Raw genomic sequence first — 19,951 nt, forward strand, 5'->3', positions numbered from 1 at the left:
CAATATAACTACTATAATACTGCCCCCTATGTACAAGAATATAACTACTATAATACTGCCCCCTATGTACAAGAATATAACTACTATAATACTGCTCCCTATGTACAAGAATATAACTACTATAATACTGCCTCCTATGTACAAGAATATAACTACTATAATACTGCCTCCTATGTACAAGAATATAACTACTATAATACTGCCCCCTATGTACGAGAATATAACTACTATAATACTGCCTCCTATGTACAACAATATAACTACTATAATACTGCCCCCTATGTACAAGAATATAACTACTATAATACTGCCCCTATGTACAAGAAAATAACTACTATAATACTGCCCCCTATGTACAAGAATATAACTACTATAATACTGCCCCCTATGTACAAGAATATAACTACTATAATACTGCTCCTATGTACAAGAATATAACTACTATAATACTGCCCCTATGTACAAGAATATAACTACTATAATACTGCCCCCTATGTACAAGAATATAACTACTATAATACTGTCCCTATGCACAAGAATATAACTACTATAATACTGCCCCTATATACAAGAATATAACTACTATAATACTGCCCCTATGTACAAGAATATAACTACTATAATACTGCTACTATGTACAAGAATATAACTACTATAATACTGCCCCCTATGTACAAGAATATAACTACTATAATACTGCCTCCTATGTACAACAATATAACTACTATAATACTGCCCCCTATGTACAAGAATATAACTACTATAATACTGCCCCTATGTACAAGAAAATAACTACTATAATACTGCCCCCTATGTACAAGAATATAACTACTATAATACTGCCCCCTATGTACAAGAATATAACTACTATAATACTGCCCCCTATGTACAAGAATATAACTACTATAATACTGCTCCTATGTACAAGAATATAACTACTATAATACTGCCCCTATGTACAAGAATATAACTACTATAATACTGCCCCCTATGTACAAGAATATAACTACTATAATACTGCCCCCTATGTACAAGAATATAACTACTATAATACTGCCCCTATGTACAAGAATATAACTACTATAATACTGCCCCTATGTACAAGAATATAACTACTATAATACTGCCCCCTATGTACAAGAATATAACTACTATAATACTGCTCCCTATATACAAGAATATAACTACTATAATAATGCCCCTATGTACAAGAATATAACTACTATAATACTGTCCCTATGTACAAGAATATAACTACTATAATACTGTCCCTATGTACAAGTATATAACTACTATAATACTGCCCCTATGTACAAGAATATAACTACTATAATACTGCCCCCTATGTACAAGAATATAACTACTATAATACTGCCCCCTATGTACAAGAATATAACTACTATAATACTGCTCCTATGTACAAGAATATAACTACTATAATACTGCCCCTATGTACAAGAATATAACTACTATAATACTGCCCCCTATGTACAAGAATATAACTACTATAATACTGTCCCTATGCACAAGAATATAACTACTATAATACTGCCCCTATATACAAGAATATAACTACTATAATACAGCCCCTATGTACAAGAATATAACTACTATAATACTGCCCCCTATGTACAAGAATATAACTACTATAATACTGCCCCTATGTACAAGAATATAACTACTATAATACTGCCCCTATGTACAAGAATATAACTACTATAATACTGCCCCCTATGTACAAGAATATAACTACTATAATACTGCCCCCTATGTAAAAGAATATAACTACTATAATACTGCTCCTATGTACAAGAATATAACTACTATAATACTGCTCGCTATGTACAAGAATATAACTACTATAATACTGCCCCTATGTACAAGAAAATAACTACTATAATACTGCCCCTATGTACAAGTATATAACTACTATAATACTGCTCGCTATGTACAAGAATATAACTACTATAATACTGCCCCCTATGTACAAGAATATAACTACTATAATACTGCTCGCTATGTACAAGAATATAACTACTATAATACTGCTCCTATGTACAAGAATATAACTACTATAATACTGCTCGCTATGTACAAGAATATAACTACTATAATACTGCTCCTATGTACAAGAATATAACCACTATAATACTGCCCCTATGTACAAGAATATAACTACTATAATACTGCTCGCTATGTACAAGAATATAACTACTATAATACTGCCCCCATGTACAAGAATATAACCACTATAATACTGCCCCCTATGTACAAGAATATAACTACTATAATACTGCCCCTATGTACAAGTATATAACTACTATAATACTGCTCCTATGTACAAGAATATAACTACTATAATACTGCCCCTCTGTACAAGAATATAACTACTATAATACTGCCCCCTATGTACAAGAATATAACTACTATAATACTGCTCCTATGTACAAGAATATAACTACTATAATACCGCCCCTATGTACAAGAATATAACTACTATAATACTGCTCCTATGTACAAGAATATAACTACTATAATACTGCCCCTATGTACAAGAATATAACTACTATAATACTGCTCCTATGTACAAGAATATAACTACTATAATACTGCTCCTATGTACAAGAATATAACTGCTATAATACTGCTCCTATGTACAAGAATATAACTACTATAATACTGCTCCTATGTACAAGAATATAACTACTATAATACTGCTCCTATGTACAAGAATATAACTACTATAATACCGCCCCTATGTACAAGAATATAACTACTATAATACTGCTCCTATGTACAAGAATATAACTACTATAATACTGCCCCTATGTACAAGAATATAACTACTATAATACTGCTCCTATGTACAAGAATATAACTACTATAATACTGCTCCTATGTACAAGAATATAACTACTATAATACTGCTCCTATGTACAAGAATATAACTGCTATAATACTGCTCCTATGTACAAGAATATAACTACTATAATACTGCCCCCTATGTACAAGAATATAACTACTATAATACTGCTCCTATGTACAAGAATATAACTACTATAATACTGCTCCTATGTACAAGAATATAACTACTATAATACTGCTCCTATGTACAAGAATATAACTACTATAATACTGCCCCTATGTACAAGAATATAACTACTATAATACTGCTCCTATATACAAGAATATAACTACTATAATACTGCCTCTATGTACAAGAATATAACTGCTATAATACTGCCCCCTATGTACAAGAATGTAACTACTATAATACTGCCCCCTATGTACAAGAATATAACTACTATAATACTGCCCCCTATTTACAAGAATATAACTACTATAATACTGCTCCTATGTGCAAGAATATAACTACTATAATACTGCCCCTATGTACAAGAATATAACTACTATAATACTGCTCTTATGTACAAGAATATAACTACTATAATACTGCCTCTATGTACAAGAATATAACTACTATAATACTGCCCCCTATGTACAAGAATATAACTACTATAATACTGCTCCTATGTACAAAAATATAACTACTATAATACTGCTCCTATATACAAGAATATAACTACTATAATACTGCCCCTATGTACAAGAATATAACTACTATAATACTGCCCCCTATGTAAAAGAATATAACTACTATAATACTGCCCCTATGTACAAGAATATAACTACTATAATACTGCTCCCTATGTACAAGAATATAACTACTATAATACTGCTCCTATGTACAAGAATATAACTACTATAATACTGCTCCTATGTACAAGAATATAACTACTATAATACTGCTCCTATGTACAAGAATATAACTACTATAATACTGCTCCTATGTACAAGAATATAACTACTATAATACTGCTCCTATGTACAAGAATATAACTACTATAATACTGCTCCTATATACAAGAATATAACTACTATAATACTGCTCCCTATGTACATGAATATAACAACTATAATACTGCTCCTATGTACAAGAATATAACTACTATAATACTGCCCCCTATGTACAAGAATATAACTACTATAATACTGCCACCTATGTACAAGAATATAACTACTATAATACTGCTCCCTATGTACAAGAATATAACTACTATAACACTGCTCCTATGTACAAGAATATAACTACTATAATACTGCTACTATATACAAGAATATAACTACTATAATACTGCCCCTATGTACAAGAATATAACTACTATAATACTGCTCCCTATGTACATGAATATAACAACTATAATACTGCTCCTATGTACAAGAATATAACTACTATAATACTGCTCCTATGTACAAGAATATAACTACTATAATACTGCTCCTATGTACAAGAATATAACTACTATAATACTGCCCCCTATGTACAAGAATATAACTACTATAACACTGCTCCTATGTACAAGAATATAACTACTATAATACTGCCCCCTATGTATAAGAATATAACTACTATAATACTGCCCCCTATGTACAAGAATATAACTACTATAATACTGCTCCTATGTACAAAAATATAACTACTATAATACTGCTCCCTATGTACAAGAATATAACTACTATAATACTGCCCCCTATGTACAAGAATATAACTACTATAATACTGCCCCCTATGTACAAGAATATAACTACTATAATACTGTCCCCTATATACAAGAATATAACTACTATAATACTGCCCCCTATGTACAAGAATATAACTACTATAATACTGCCCCTATATACAAGAATATAACTACTATAATACTGCCCCCTATGTACAAGAATATAACTACTATTATACTGCCCCCTATGTACAAGAATATTACTGCTATAATACTGCCCCCTATGTACAAGAATATAACTACTATAATACTGCTCCTATGTACAAGAATATAACTACTATAATACTGCCCCCTATGTACAAGAATATAACTACTATTATACTGCCCCCTATGTACAAGAATATTACTGCTATAATACTGCTCCCTATGTACAAGAATATAACTACTATAATACTGCTCCTATGTACAAGAATATAACTACTATAATACTGCCCCTATATACAGGAATATAACTACTATAATACTGCCCCTATGTACAAGAATATAACTACTATAATACTGCTCCTATGTACAAAAATATAACTACTATAATACTGCTCCTATGTACAAGAATATAACTACTATAATACTGTCCCCTATATACAAGAATATAACTACTATAATACTGCTCCCTATGTACAAGAATATAACTACTATAATACTGCCCCCTATGTACAAGAATATAACTACTATAATACTGCCCCCTATGTACAAGAATATAACTACTATAATACTGCCCCCTATGTACAAGAATATAACTACTATAATACTGCTCCTATGTACAAAAATATAACTACTATAATACTGTCCCCTATATACAAGAATATAACTACTATAATACTGCTCCCTATGTACAAGAATATAACTACTATAATACTGCCCCCTATGTACAAGAATATAACTACTATAATACTGCCCCCTATGTACAAGAATATAACTACTATTATACTGCCCCCTATGTACAAGAATATTACTGCTATAATACTGCCCCCTATGTACAAGAATATAACTGCTATAATACTGCTCCTATGTACAAGAATATAACTGCTATAATACTGCCCCCTATGTACAAGAATATAACTACTATAATACTGCCCCTTGTGGCCGGCTTCTGCGGTGTCTCCTCTTTTCTGTTCAGGTCAGAGAACTAGAGGCAGAGTTGGATCTGGAGCAGAAGAGAAGTGCAGATGTGATTAAGGGCATTAGGAAGTTTGAGAGACGGGTGAAGGAGCTGACGTTCCAGGTAAAAGTTAATCCTGGGATCCAGTTGATCCTTCCTCTAGACGTCTTTTTAACTTTCTTTCTTTACTTCAGGCTGAGGAGGACAAGAAGAATAATCTGCGGCTGCAGGATCTGGTGGATAAACTGCAGCTGAAAGTGAAGTCCTACAAGAGGCTGACGGAGGAGGCGGTGAGAGCGCGGCGGGAGGGAGGAGGCACAGGGGCTGCAGACGCCAGCAAGCACTGAGAGGCAACTTAGGGGTTAAATATGCACGGCCCTCCCTGATTAGATGAATGATCCTGAGGTGGATCACTGCTCCTAATCAAGTCACCTCCAGAGCTGCACTCACTATTCTGCTGTATTATGTCTTATCCTCCAGTCACCTTTCAGAGCTGTGGTCACTTTTCTACTGTCACATCATGTCTTACCCTCCAGTCACCTCCAGAGCTGCACTCACTATTCTGCTGTTACATCGTGTCTTATCCTCCAGTCACCTCCAGAGCTGCAGTCACTATTCTGCTTTTACATTGTGTCTTATCCTCCAATCACCTCCAGAGCTGCAGTCACTATATCTACCTCATGTAGGGATTGTCCCCACTCAGGTGCGGTGTGAGGCAAACAGGAGGCATGTGCCTTTAAATGTTCATAGCAGTTTATTGGCTTCATAAACCGGTTAGAAAGTAAAACAGCCTTCAGTGCAGGCAAAAACAAAGAAAACAGTTCATTAAGCGTAGTCTCTGTTAAACCGGACCTGTGGTCACACAGGCTGGGTAGCATCCTGCACACAGCTCAGTCTGGAGACAGCTCACAGGAGGCCTTCTCCCTCCAAACACAGACCATGTGTCAAACAACAGCCTCCATTATATAGGCTGTTAACCACACCCAGTAGTGAGGTATGTGGGTAACTGGACCCGCCCATTCTCTCCTAGCTACCCGTAACCCGGCTCCCAGGTGCACCAAATGATCCTCTTAGTGCTTATGTGCACTAGAGAAACACTCCGGGTTACATCACATAGACAGCCATTTCTGTGATACATACCTCCCATAGACTACGCGACCATTAGCCACCTTACATACCTCCCCCCTCTGTCCAAAGCAGTTGGGCTTGGCACCTTCTACTACCAGACAGGGGATTCTCGAGAGGGCATTGCCATTACCATGTAGCTTCCCTGCTCTATGTTCTGCATGGAAGTTGAAGTCCTGTAGGGTTAAAAAACAGCGGGTGACCCTGGCATTTTTTCCCTTTGTTTCCCTCATCCATCTGAGTGGGGCATGGTTGGATACCAATCTAAATTTTCGACCTAGCAGATAGTACTGCAACATGTCCACCGCCCACTTTATGACCAAGCACTCCTTTTCTATGACCGACAGCTTCCTACTCAGGTAGAGGACAGGGTGCTCCTTCCCGTGTATCTCCTGGGAAAGGACTGCTCCTAAACCGACATCTGAGGCATCTGTCTGAACTATAAACTCTTTCTTCAAGTCGGGGGCATCCAGGACCGGTTGCCTACACAGAGCCACTTTCATCTCTTGAAAGGCCGTCTCCGCCTCTGCAGTCCACTTGGCCATGGCTTATTTTGTCCCTTTAAGTAGGTCAATCAGAGGTGAGGCCTTCATGGCGAAGTTTGGGATGAACCTGTAGTATCCCACGATTCCTAGGAAGGCTCTAACTTGCTTTTTCGACAGCGGTCTCGGCCAAGTTTGGATTGTTTCCACTTTAGTAATTTGGGGTTTGAGCTCGCCTCTACCCACTATATATCCGAGGTACTTGGCTTCTGCTTTCCGCATAGCACATTTCTTCGGGTTTATTGAAAACCCCGCCTTCCTCAGAGCATCCATCACCGCCTGGACCTTTTCCAGATGACTCTACCAGTCTGGGCTGAAGATAACAATATCGTTCATCTATGCTACAGTCCCAACGGCATCCGGACATACTGGAAGAATCCGTCCGGCGTAGAAAACGCAGTGTTCTCCTTGGCTCCTTGTGCCATGGGGATCTGCCAATATCCCTTCGTCAAATCCCAGGTGGTTTTGTATCTTGCTGGCCCAAGCCTCTCGATCAGCTCATCGATGCGTGGCATGGGATATGCGTCGAATTTGGAGCCCTCATTCAACTTCCGATAGTTGTTGCAGATTCTCCACTCACCATCATGCTTTGGGACCAAGACGGTCGGGCTCGACCAACCGCTCTTGGATTCTTCAATGACACCGAGTTTCAGCATACGAGCCACCTCTTTGGAGATCAACTCAGGTATCCAATAGGGCTTCAAGTTCACCTGCACATGTGGCTCCGTCAGAACCTCGGGTTCTTTGACCCTTGTGCAGCCTGGAAATTCCGAGAACAGATCCCGGTTCTTCTGCAGCAACTCCCGACACTGATGTTTCTGGGCCTTCGTTAGTGTTTTCGCTATTGTGACTTCTCAAACTTCACCTTCTGGCTTGCCCAGCAAGCATGGAGCTTCCACGGCCTCTCTGTCTTGCCACGGCTTGATAAGGTTGACGTGGTATATCTGGTACAGCTTACGTCGTCCCTTGTTGATGAACCTTATTGTTCAATTCATCAATTTTTCCACCACCTCATACAGCCCTTGCCATTTGGCCAAGAACTTATTCTCCACCGTAGGACTCCCGGATTGAATTGCCTCACTCTAGCTGACCGGTTGTAGACCCTGGCCTGAGCTTCTTGTGCCTGGAGGAGATGTTCTTTTACAATGGGCATCACCTACGCAATTCTCTCTTGCATCAGAGCGACGTGCTCGATGACGCTCCTGTGGGGCATGATCTAGGCTTCCCAGGTTTCCTTCGCGACATCCAGGAGACCCCTCTAGTGTCGGCCATACACGAGTTCGAATGGCGAGAACTCCATAGAGGCCTGTGGAACCTCTCGGATGGAGAACAACAGATACGGTAGGAGACAGTCCCAGTCTCTAACGTCCTCTTCTATAGCCTTCCTCAGCATACTCTTCAGAGTCTTAAACCTTTCCACAAGACCGTCTGAGGATGGTATTCTGAAGACATCCAGGAGACCCCGCTAGTGTCGGCCATACACGAGTTCGAATGGCGAGAACTCCGTAGAGGCCTGTGGAACCTCTCGGATGGAGAACAACAGATACTGTAGGAGACAGTCCCAGTCTCTAACGTCCTCTTCGATAGCCTTCCTCAGCATACTCTTCAGAGTCTTAAACCTTTCCACAAGACCGGAGGATGGTATTCTGAAGTCCTCAGTTGGGAGATTTGCAGGACTTTGCATTACTCCCTCATCACCAGTTCCCTGGTCAGTCAGGATCTCCTTTGGTAAGCCTGTTGTGGAAAAAACGTGGACCAACTCGCGGGCTATACTCTTTGCAGAGGAGTTTCTCAGTGGAATCGCTTCAGGATAGCGGGTGGCATAGTCCAGGATAACCAATATATATTGATGCCCACGAGCAGATTTAACTAGGGGACCGACCAAATCCATAGCAATTCTCTCGAAAGGCACTTCAATAATGGGCAATGGCACGAGGGGACTAAGAAAGTGAGAGTTGGGGAAACCTTGTGTCAGCCCTCGGCTCCTGTGCAACCCCATTTATAAAAGTGACATTATTAAAGGCTTCCTTCAGAGTTAGGTCCCTATGTTGGGCAGACCCAAAATTCTCGCTGGTCACCCCTAATTCCGGAATTTCAGACTCAGGGGGCACTACCTCCTCATCCCCCACAAGAACACAAAAGGGAAACCGGTCTGACTCTGGGTGTGGTGATAACTCATCAGGGTTAACTGGATTCTTATCCGAGCCAGCGAACCCGGAACCCTTCCCCCACAGATCCCAAAAGTCCCAGCCTATAATGATGGGGTGGACGCCGACCTCGTGGGACTCAGTACCGTGGGCCGTTTCAATGTCCACTCTGGCCATGGGATAATCCTTAGCATCACCATGAATGCACCGTTGTTATGCTCATGCTCGGACTGTTTGGCATGAGCGTGGTTAGTGGTCCCACTGGGCCACGAACCGAGGAGTGCCTGGAGGGGCGTGGACTAGGGGCCTCGCCAGATCCGACCACGGATGCACGGCGGCTTAATCGACTCCGTGGTCTGAGGAGGGACAAGGGAGGTGGCCCATGTGCTACTCCAGGTCAGACCCCGGTCACACAGCTGTTGACCCACACCGGAGAATGCAGGAACTGGCAGGTTTGGCTGGTTTGCAGACTGGCGGGTACTGGCAGGCACGGATAGTATACAGACAGGCGGGTACTGGCAGGCACGGCTGGTATGTAGACAGGCGAGTATTGGCAGACACGGCTGGTATGCAGACAGGCGGGTACTGGCAGGTAGGTAAACAAGCTGGATAGGGACCAGTACAGACTGGGACACAGGAACAGAACCGCAGGTGCAGACCGGAAGCCGAGCAGGGCAGAGCAGAGCCGCAGGTGCGGACTGGAAGCGGGGCAGAGCAGAGCCGAGCCACAGGTGCAGATGGGAAGTGGAGCAGAGCAGAGCCGCAGGTGCGGACAGGAAGTAGAGCGGGGCAGAGCAGAGCCGCAGGTGCGGACGGGAAGCTGAGCAGGGAAGAGCAGAGCCGCAGGTGCGGACGGGAAGCTGAGCGGGGCAGAGCAGAGCCGCAGGTGCGGATGGGAAGTGGAGCGGGGCAGAGCAGAGCTGCAGGTGCGGACGGGAAGCGGGGCAGAGCAGCGCCGCAGGTGCGGACGGGAAGTGGAGCGGGGCAGAGCAGAGCTGCAGGTGCAGACGGGAAGCGGGGCAGAGCAGCGCCGCAGGTGCGGACGGGAAGTGGAGCGGAGCAGAGCAGAGCTGCAGGTGCGGACGGGAAGTGGAGCGGGGCAGAGCAGAGCCACAGGTGCGGACGGGAAGTGGAGCGGGGCGGAGCAGAGCCGCAGGTGCGGACGGGAAGCGGTGCGGGGCCGAGCAGAGCCGCAGGTGCGGATGGGAAGTGGAGCCCGGCAGAGAAGAGCCGCAGGTGCGGACGGGAAGCAGAGCAGGGCGGAGCCACAGGTGGCGATGGGAAGCAGAGCGGAGCCGCAGGTGCGGACGGGAAGCTGAGCATATCAGAGCCGCAGGTGCGGACGGGAAGCGGAGCCGAGCAGCACCGCAGGTGCGGACGGGAAGTGGAGCGGGGCAGAGCAGAGCTGCAGGTGCGGACGGGAAGCGGAGCAGGGCAGAGCAGAGCCACAGGTGTGGACGGGAAGTGGAGCGGGGCAGAGCAGAGCCGCAGGTGTGGACGGGAAGCGGTGCGGGGCCGAGCAGAGCCGCAGGTGCGGATGGGAAGCGGAGCCCGGCAGAGAAGAGCCGCAGGTGCGGTCGGGAAGCGGAGCAGGGCAGAGCCACAGGTGACGACGGGAAGCAGAGCGGAGCCGCAGGTGCGGACGGGAAGCGGAGCAGAGCAGAGCCGCAGGTGCGGCCGGGAAGCGGAGCCGCAGGTGCGGACAGGAAGCGGAGCCGCAGGTGCGGACGGGAAGCGGAGCCGCAGGTGCAGACGGAAAGTGGAGCCGCAGGTGCGGTCAGGCGGGAATACCGCAGGGGCGGCCAGACAGGACATGGCTCTGTTCACATGGAACAGACAGGGACAGGAAGATAGCTAGAACACAGGAGGTAGATACTTAGGCAGGGAAACGGGACAAGCAGAACCAGATACACACAAGGTACTTACAATGAAGTAGCGAGTGGACACAAAACTCACAAACAGAAGTACAGAGACAACCAGTTGGAGTTAGGTACTGGTTCAGACACTGCAGGAAAAGTGAAGGATCAGACATAGAGACAAACAGGTAACAGGCTAGGACACAGTTCAGACAGGAACAAGATACAAAAACAAGATACAGGTACGGGCCTGGGTACTCAGCCCCCAGGGTGGCGGAAACTGACTAGAGAAGTCACAGATACAGGTAACAGGCCTGGGTATACAGCCCCCAGGGTGGCGGAAGGACTAGAAGTCACAGATACAGGTAACTGGGTACTCAGCCCCCAGGGTGGCATAAACAGGCAAGATTCAGGACAGGACCTGGAAACTCACAGTTGCACAGAACACACTGTCAGAAAGTGTTGCTCAGGCACCTCCCACTGGGTGGAGGGGGTTTAAGTATCCAGTGACTCACAGCAATAGGCTGGGGATGCATTAGGACTGGGCACACTGTAAGTTTAAGAATCAGGAAGTGCCAGCGCCACCTCCCTAAGCCAGCAGACAAGAGACATGCTAACAGCAAGTAGAGGAGCATAGTGCACAGCCTGGACTGGTAGGTAAGTTGGCGGTCTTGCATGGTGGGAGATGGTAAGCCATGCCAGCACACCGCCAGGGATGTTACAACCGTACACCAACTTTTTTCCCCGGGATCAGTTGGAGAGGAAGTGTGGCCCTCACCAGGGTCACCTGACTCCCGGAGTCTAGTAGTGCTGTTACTTGCCAACCATTCATCTTCTCGGGACATACTTGTGGCCCCTTGCTGAGTGGACAGTTCACTCTGGAGGCTGGATATGCATAATAAGAACAGCGGCGTCCTATGCTGCAGTCCACCTTCTCAGGGGTCAGTGGACAACGGGGGGCAATATGGCCTTGGCCGTGGCACCTCCAGGAAATTACATCACCCGTAGGGACCTTGGGCATCACCTCCTCCACCCCTTTAGACCTTAGACGCCCCACCCCCTTTTGGGCCTCCGCCCCCTGTTGGGACACCCAGTATGGAGTGGGCTGCCTTCCAAAGGAACCCTCAACCCCCTGGTATTTCTCGACCAGTCCGACCAGTTCATCTGCATTCCGGGGATCACCTTGGGCAACCCAGGTCTGTATTGGCCTTGGCAGGAAATGCACAAACCTGTCCCATTACCACTCCGGCTGCAGCCACTTCTGGACCAGGTGCGAAAGGTCAAACATTCGGGAGCGAGGTGAACCCGCTGCGCCCTGACAGTCATTGTCACCCCCAAGCACGCCAGTATCTCATTCTTTAGCTTGCCATACTCCTTAGCGTCCTGCAAAGCTAGGTCATAGTACGCCTTCTGGGGCTCCGCCGTCAGGTATGGCACCAGTACCTCTGCCCACTGCTCTGGCGGAAGTTTCTCACTCTCGGTGACCCTTTCAAACACCGTCAGGAAGGCCTCAAGTCATCCCCCCGGGGTCATTTTCTGCAAGGCCCATCTTACCTCCTTCCGGACATGGGTGTCATCAGCCGGACTTTGGGTTGGGGTGCTCGCCCTGCCTTGGATGGCAGTAGCCAGAAGCTGCATCTGCTGCTGCTGTTCCTGCTGGTGCTGCTGTAACAACAGCCTGTTGGTCTCCTGCTGCTGCGACTGAACGAGGTGTTTCAGCAGGTCCTCCATATTGTCCGGTGTCACTTGCTGGCTTATAGCAGACTTCAGCCAGGACATGCAATCCCTCTTATAGCCGTCACACGTCTCTGCTGGGAACGCTGCCCACACGTCTAACACCAACTGTAGGGATTGTCCTCACTCAGGTGCGATGTGAGGCAAACAGGAGGCATGTTCCTTTAAATGTCCAGAACGGTTTATTGGCTTCATAAACCGGTGAGAAAGTAAAAAGCAAACAAACAGCCTTTAGTGCAGGCAGAAAACAAAGAAAACAGTCCTTTAAGAAAAGTCTCTTGGTTAACCAGGACTGTGGTCACACAGGCTGGATAGCATCCTGCACACAGCTCAGTCTGGAGACAGCACACAGGAGGCCTTCTCCCTCCAAACACAGACCATGGGTCAAACAGCAGCCTCCAGTTTATAGGTTGTTAGCCACACCCAGAGGTGAGGTATGTGGGTAACTAGACCCGCCCATCTCTCTAAACCAGCCGTAACCCGGCTCCCAGGTGCATCAGTTAGTCCTCTTAGTGCTACATGCGCTAGAGAAACCAGCCATCTTGGTGACACATATGTCAGATATGACTAGAGTATAATAAATATTTTTGGATCGTTACAATGTATCCACTCATCATTGATGCCCCTGATTAACTCTTTCATGTCTCTTGTACAGGAAGAACATACGAACACCCACATGTCCAAGTGCCGGAGAGTTCAGCATGAGCTGGAGGAGGCCGAGGAGCGGGCGGACATTGCCGAATCCCAGGTCAACAAGATGCGGCTGAAGACTCGGGAAACCATCACCACCAAGGTGGGTCCTGCACGGGTCAGGTGTACAGCCCTATTAACACCATTGTAGGTTCATAGTTTACAGTATGTACTCCAATGGGGACTCTGCAGGGGCTGGGTTTAGCTTAGTCGCTCCGGTGAAGGTCCAGCAGGGGCGGGGTTTATCATAGACCCTCCAATGAAGGTTCAGCGGGGACGGGGTTTATCATAGACCCTCCAATGAAGGTTCAGCGGGGACGGGGTTTAGCATAGACCCTCCAATGAAGGTTCAGCGGGGACGGGGTTTACCATAGCCCCTCCAATGAAGGTTCAGCAGGGGGCGGGGTTTACCATAGACCCTCCAATGAAGGTTCAACGGGGACGGGGTTTACCATAGACCCTCCAATGAAGGTTCAGCGGGGACGGGGTTTACCATAGACCCTCCAATGAAGGTTCAGCGGGGACGGGGTTTAGCATAGACCCTCCAATGAAGGTTCAGCGGGGACGGGGTTTACCATAGCCCCTCCAATGAAGGTTCAGCAGGGGGCGGGGTTTATCATAGACCTTCCAATGAAGGTTCAGCGGGGACGGGGTTTAGCATAGACCCTCCAATGAAGGTTCAGCGGGGACGGGGTTTACCATAGACCCTCCAATGAAGGTTCAGCGGGGACGGGGTTTAGCATAGACCCTCCAATGAAGGTTCAGCGGGGACGGGGTTTACCATAGCCCCTCCAATGAAGGTTCAGCGGGGACGGGGTTTACCATAGCCCCTCCAATGAAGGTTCAGCAGGGGGCGGGGTTTATCATAGACCCTCCAATGAAGGTTCAGCAGGGACGGGGTTTAGCATAGACCCTCCAATGAAGGTTCAGCGGGGACTGGGTTTACCATAGACCCTCCAATGAAGGTTCAGTGGGGACGGGGTTTACCATAGCCCCTCCAATGAAGGTTCAGTAGGGGGCGGGGTTTACCATAGACCCTCCAATGAAGGTTCAGCGGGGACGGGGTTTACCATAGCCCCTCCAATGAAGGTTCAGCAGGGGGCGGGGTTTACCATAGACCCTCCAATGAAGGTTCAACGGGGACGGGGTTTACCATAGACCCTCCAATGAAGGTTCAGCGGGGACGGGGTTTACCATAGTCCCTCCAATGAAGGTTCAGCTGGGGCGGGGTTTACCATAGACCCTCCAATGAAGGTTCAACGGGGACGGGGTTTACCATAGACCCTCCAATGAAGGTTCAGCGGGGCGGGGTTTACCATAGTCCCTCCAATGAAGGTTCAGCTGGGATGGGGTTTACCATAGACCCTCCAATGAAGGTTCAGTGGGGGCGGGGTTTACCATAGACCCTCCAATGAAGGTTCAGCGGGGACGGGGTTTACCATAGACCCTCCAATGAAGGTTCAGCGGGGATGGGGTTTACCATAGACCCTCCAATGAAGGTTCAGCGGGGGCGGGGTTTACCATAGACCCTCCAATGAAGGTTCAGCGGGGACAGGGTTTACCATAGACCCTCCAATGAAGGCTCAGCGGGGACGGGGTTTACCATAGACCCTCCAATGAAGGTTCAGCGGGGGCGGGGTTTACCATAGACCCTCCAATGAAGGTTCAGCGGGGACGGGGTTTACCATAGACCCTCCAATGAAGGTTCAGCAGGGGCGGGGTTTACCATAGACCCTCCAATGAAGGTTCAGCGGGGGCAGGGTTTACCATAGACCCTCCAACGAAGGTTCAGCAGGGGCGGGGTTTACCATAGACCCTCCAATGAAGGTTCAGCGGGGGCAGGGTTTACCATAGACCCTCCAATGAAGGTTCAGCAGGGGCGGGGTTTACCATAGACCCTCCAATGAAGGTTCAGCGGGGGCGGGGTTTACCATAGACCCTCCAATGAAGGTTCAGCGGGGACGGGGTTTACCATAGACCCTCCAATGAAGGTTCAGCAGGGGCGGGGTTTACCATAGACCCTCCAATGAAGGTTCAGCGGGGGCAGGGTTTACCATAGACCCTCCAATGAAGGTTCAGCAGGGGCGGGGTTTACCATAGACCCTCCAATGAAGGTTCAGCGGGGGCAGGGTTTACCATAGACCCTCCAATGAAGGTTCAGCAGGGGCGGGGTTTACCATAGACCCTCCAATGAAGGTTCAGCGGGGGCGGGGTTTACCATAGACCCTCCAATGAAGGTTCAGCAGGGGCGGGGTTTACCATAGACCCTCCAATGAAGGTTCCGCATAGGCAGATATAGAGAGCAGCGGAGCATGTGGTGTCCTTCTCCACAGGTGACAGGGGCCCGGGAGGAGCAGGGGCCCATTGCTGAGCCACAATCATGCCAGCTCTGGTCCCTACTGGGGAGGGCGGAGCATAAGTGAAGCTGTGACTGCAGCTCTGGATGTGACTAGAGAGTATGATTTATCATTGCATTTCTGGATGTGAGCAGAGAACAAGAATTGTGAATTCAGATATGCAGCTCTAGATGTGACTGGAGTGTAAAATGTGTGACTGCATCTCTGGATGTAACTACAGGTTCAATATCTAGCATGCTGCTCTGGATGTGACTTAAGTCTATAAATTATGAATATGACTAGAGTATATGATTTATCAGTGCAGCTCTGGATGTGACTAGAGTATATGATTTATCAGTGCAGCTCTGGATATGAGTTGAGTAGAAGTATTGTGACTGCAGCTCTGGATGTGATGAGTATAAGATTTATGAATACAGCTCTGTATGTGACTGGAGTATAGGATTTATGAATGCAGCTCTGGATGTGACTATAGTGTAGGATTTATGAATGCAGCTCTGGTTGTGACTGAAGGATACAATATATGAATGCAGCTCTGAATGTGACTGGAGCATAATATTTATGAATGCAGCTCTGGATGTGAGTCGAGCATAGGATTTATGAATGCCGCTCTGGGTGTGACTGGAGTACAGGATTGATGAGCACAGCTCTGGATGTGACTGGAGTGTAGAATATATGAGCGCAGCTCTGAATGTGACGAGCATAAGATTTATGAATGCAGCTCTGGATGTGACTGGAGTGTAAAATGTGAAACTGCATCTCTGGATGTAACTACAGGTTCAATATCTAGCATGCTGCTCTGGATGTGACTTAAGTCTATAAATTATGAATATGACTAGAGTATATGATTTATCAGTGCAGCTCTGGATGTGACTAGAGTATATGATTTATCAGTGCAGCTCTGGATATGAGTTGAGTAGAAGTATTGTAACTGCAGCTCTGGATGTGATGATAGTATAAGATTTATGAATACAGCTCTGTATGTGACTGGAGTATAGGATTTATGAATGCAGCTCTGGATGTGACTATAGTGTAGGATTTATGAATGCAGCTCTGGTTGTGACTGAAGGATAGAATATATGAATGCAGCTCTGAATGTGACTAGAGCATAAGATTTATGAATGTAGCTCTGGATGTGAGTCGAGCATAGGATTTATGAATGCAGCTCTGGGTGTGACTGGAGTACAGGATTGATGAGCACAGCTCTGGATGTGACTGGAGTGTAGGATTTATGAATACAGCTCTGGATGTGACTGGCGTGTAGGCTTTATGAATACAGCTCTGGATGTGACTGGAGTGTAGAATATATGAGCGCAGCTCTGGATGTGACTGGAGTGGCTTTTGTCTCATTCGCTTCCCTTGTGTTTTTAGGTGTTTATGACGACTCAGGAATAAGTCTGCAGACGGGAAGATGGCGGCAGCGGGGACGGCTGGAAGACGACAACTCCATCCACGGGACCGAAATCTATTCCTGATGGCGGCTGTTGTCAGGAGCGTTCACACCCCAGGCGGCGTGCAGATGGCGGATATCGGGGCGTGCAGATGGCGGACATCGGGGCCCCTGCACCCTGACGCTCTGTCTTCTGCCGCTAGTTCAGTCCCGCCGCCCAGTCGCCTTTCCCGCCGCCCAGTCGCCTTTCCCGCCGCGCAGTCGCCTTTCCCGCCGCGCAGTCGCCTTTCCCGCCGTCCAGTCGCCTTTCCCGCCGCGCAGTCGCCCTTCCCGCCGCGCAGTCGCCCTTCCCGCCGCGCAGTCGCCTTTCCCGCCGCCCAGTCGCCTTTCCCGCCGCCCAGTCGCCTTTCCCGCCGCGCAGTCGCCTTTCCCGCCGCGCAGTCGCCTTTCCCGCCGTCCAGTCGCCTTTCCCGCCGCGCAGTCGCCCTTCCCGCCGCGCAGTCGCCCTTCCCGCCGCGCAGTCGCCTTTCCCGCCGCCCAGTCGCCTTTCCCGCCGCGCAGTCGCCTTTCCCGCCGCGCAGTCGCCTTTCCCGCCGCCCAGTCGCCTTTCCCGCCGCCCAGTCGCCTTTCCCGCCGCGCAGTCGCCTTTCCCGCCGCCCAGTCGCCTTTCCCGCCGCGCAGTCGCCTTTCCCGCCGCGCAGTCGCCCTTCCCGCCGCGCAGTCGCCTTTCCCGCCGCGCAGTCGCCTTTCCCGCCGCCCAGTCGCCTTTCCCGCCGCGCAGTCGCCTTTCCCGCCGCCCAGTCGCCTTTCCCACCGCCCAGTCGCCTTTCCGCTGCGCCCGTCTGTACAGTCCTGATACAATAAATGAAATCCAGAAACTGCTCGTGGCTCCTTTAATCGCGGCGTCGTCTACACCGAAGCCTAAATCCTTCCATAGAAGCTTCTGTGACACCCGGTGTCATTCACACATCCGGCCACCAGAGGGAGCATCAGAACTATCAGAGGATGTATCAGAAACCTGTCACCCACAGCAACCAATCACACTCCTGCTCTTGTGTCATCTGACCCATAGCAACCGATCACATTCCAACTCATACCATCTGCCCCATAGAAACCAATCACATTCCAGCTCTTATGCCATCTGCTCCATACCAACCAATCACACTCCAGCTCTTGTCATCTGCCCCATAGTAACCAATCACATTCCAGCTCTTGTCATCTGCCCCATAGCAACCAATCACACTCCAGCTCTTGTCATCTGCCCCATAGCAACCAATCACATTTCAGCTCTTGTCATCTGCCCCATAGTAACCAATCACACTCCAGCTCTTGTCATCTGCCCCATAGCAACCAATCACATTTCAGCTCTTGTCATCTGCCCCATAGTAACCAATCACACTCCAGCTGTTGTGTCATCTGCCCCATAGCAACCGATGACATTCCAGGTCTTGTGTCATCTGCCCCATAGTAACCAATCACACTCCAGCTCTTGTCATCTGCCCCATAGCAACCAATCACACTTCAGCTCTTGTCATCTGCCCCATAGCAACCAATCACATTTCAGCTCTTGTCATCTGCCCCATAGCAACCAATCACATTTCAGCTCTTGTCATCTGCCCCAAAGTAACCAATCACATTCCAGGTCTTGTGTCATCTGCCCCAAAGTAACCAATCACACTCCAGCTCTTGTGTCATCTGCCCCAAAGTAACCAATCACATTCCAGATCTTGTGTCATCTGCCCCACCCCCTAGCAACCAATCTTATTCCAGCTCTTGTGTCATCTGCCCCCTAGCAACCAATCTTATTCCAGCTCTTGTGTCATCTGCCCCCTAGCAACCAATCTTATTCCAGCTCTTGTGTCATCTGCCCCATAGTAACCAATCACACTCCAGCTCTTGTGTTATCTGCCCCATAGCAACCAATCACATTCCAGCTCTTGTGTCATCTGCCCCATAGTAACCAATCACATTCCAGCTCTTGCGTCATCTGCCCCATAGTAACCAATGACATTCGAGCTTTTGTGTCATTTGCCCCACCCCCTAGCAACCAATCTTATTCCAGCTCTTATGCCATCTGCCCCATAGTAACCAATCACATTCCAGGTCTTGTGTCATCTGCCCCATAGCAACCAATCACATTCTAACTCATGTCATCTGTCCCTTAGAAACCAATCACATTTCAGGTCTTATTTCTTCTTTGCTGCATAGCAACCAATTACATTCCAGCTCTTATTTTTCATTGGCCCATAGCAACCAATCACATTCCAGCTCTTGTGTCATCTGCCCCATACCAACCAATCACATTCAAGGACTTGTCATCTGCCCCATAGTAACCAATCATATCACAGCTCTTGTGTCATTTGCCCCGAGCAACCAATCACATTCCAGCTCG

The 19,951-nt window shown here is 47.2% G+C and overlaps 1 protein-coding gene across 1 annotated transcript; it reads left to right on the plus strand.

Moving 5' to 3' along the window:
* Window positions 1-5,674: 5,674 nt before the first annotated feature.
* LOC141245520 (paramyosin, short form-like) lies at window positions 5,675-18,440 on the plus strand (the record flags this gene model as incomplete). The annotated part of the gene is made up of 4 exons (XM_073669072.1): window positions 5,675-5,844; window positions 5,916-6,011; window positions 13,781-13,918; window positions 17,541-18,440. Coding segments are annotated over 4 exons (428 nt in total), but the record flags the coding sequence as incomplete, so codon positions are not given.
* Window positions 18,441-19,951: the final 1,511 nt, after the last annotated feature.

Source organism: Phyllobates terribilis, unplaced genomic scaffold, assembly GCF_046119375.1.
Source record: "Phyllobates terribilis strain yellow unplaced genomic scaffold, ASM4611937v1 Scaffold_1883__1_contigs__length_197543, whole genome shotgun sequence".
NCBI classification, from domain to species: Eukaryota; Metazoa; Chordata; class Amphibia; order Anura; family Dendrobatidae; genus Phyllobates; species Phyllobates terribilis.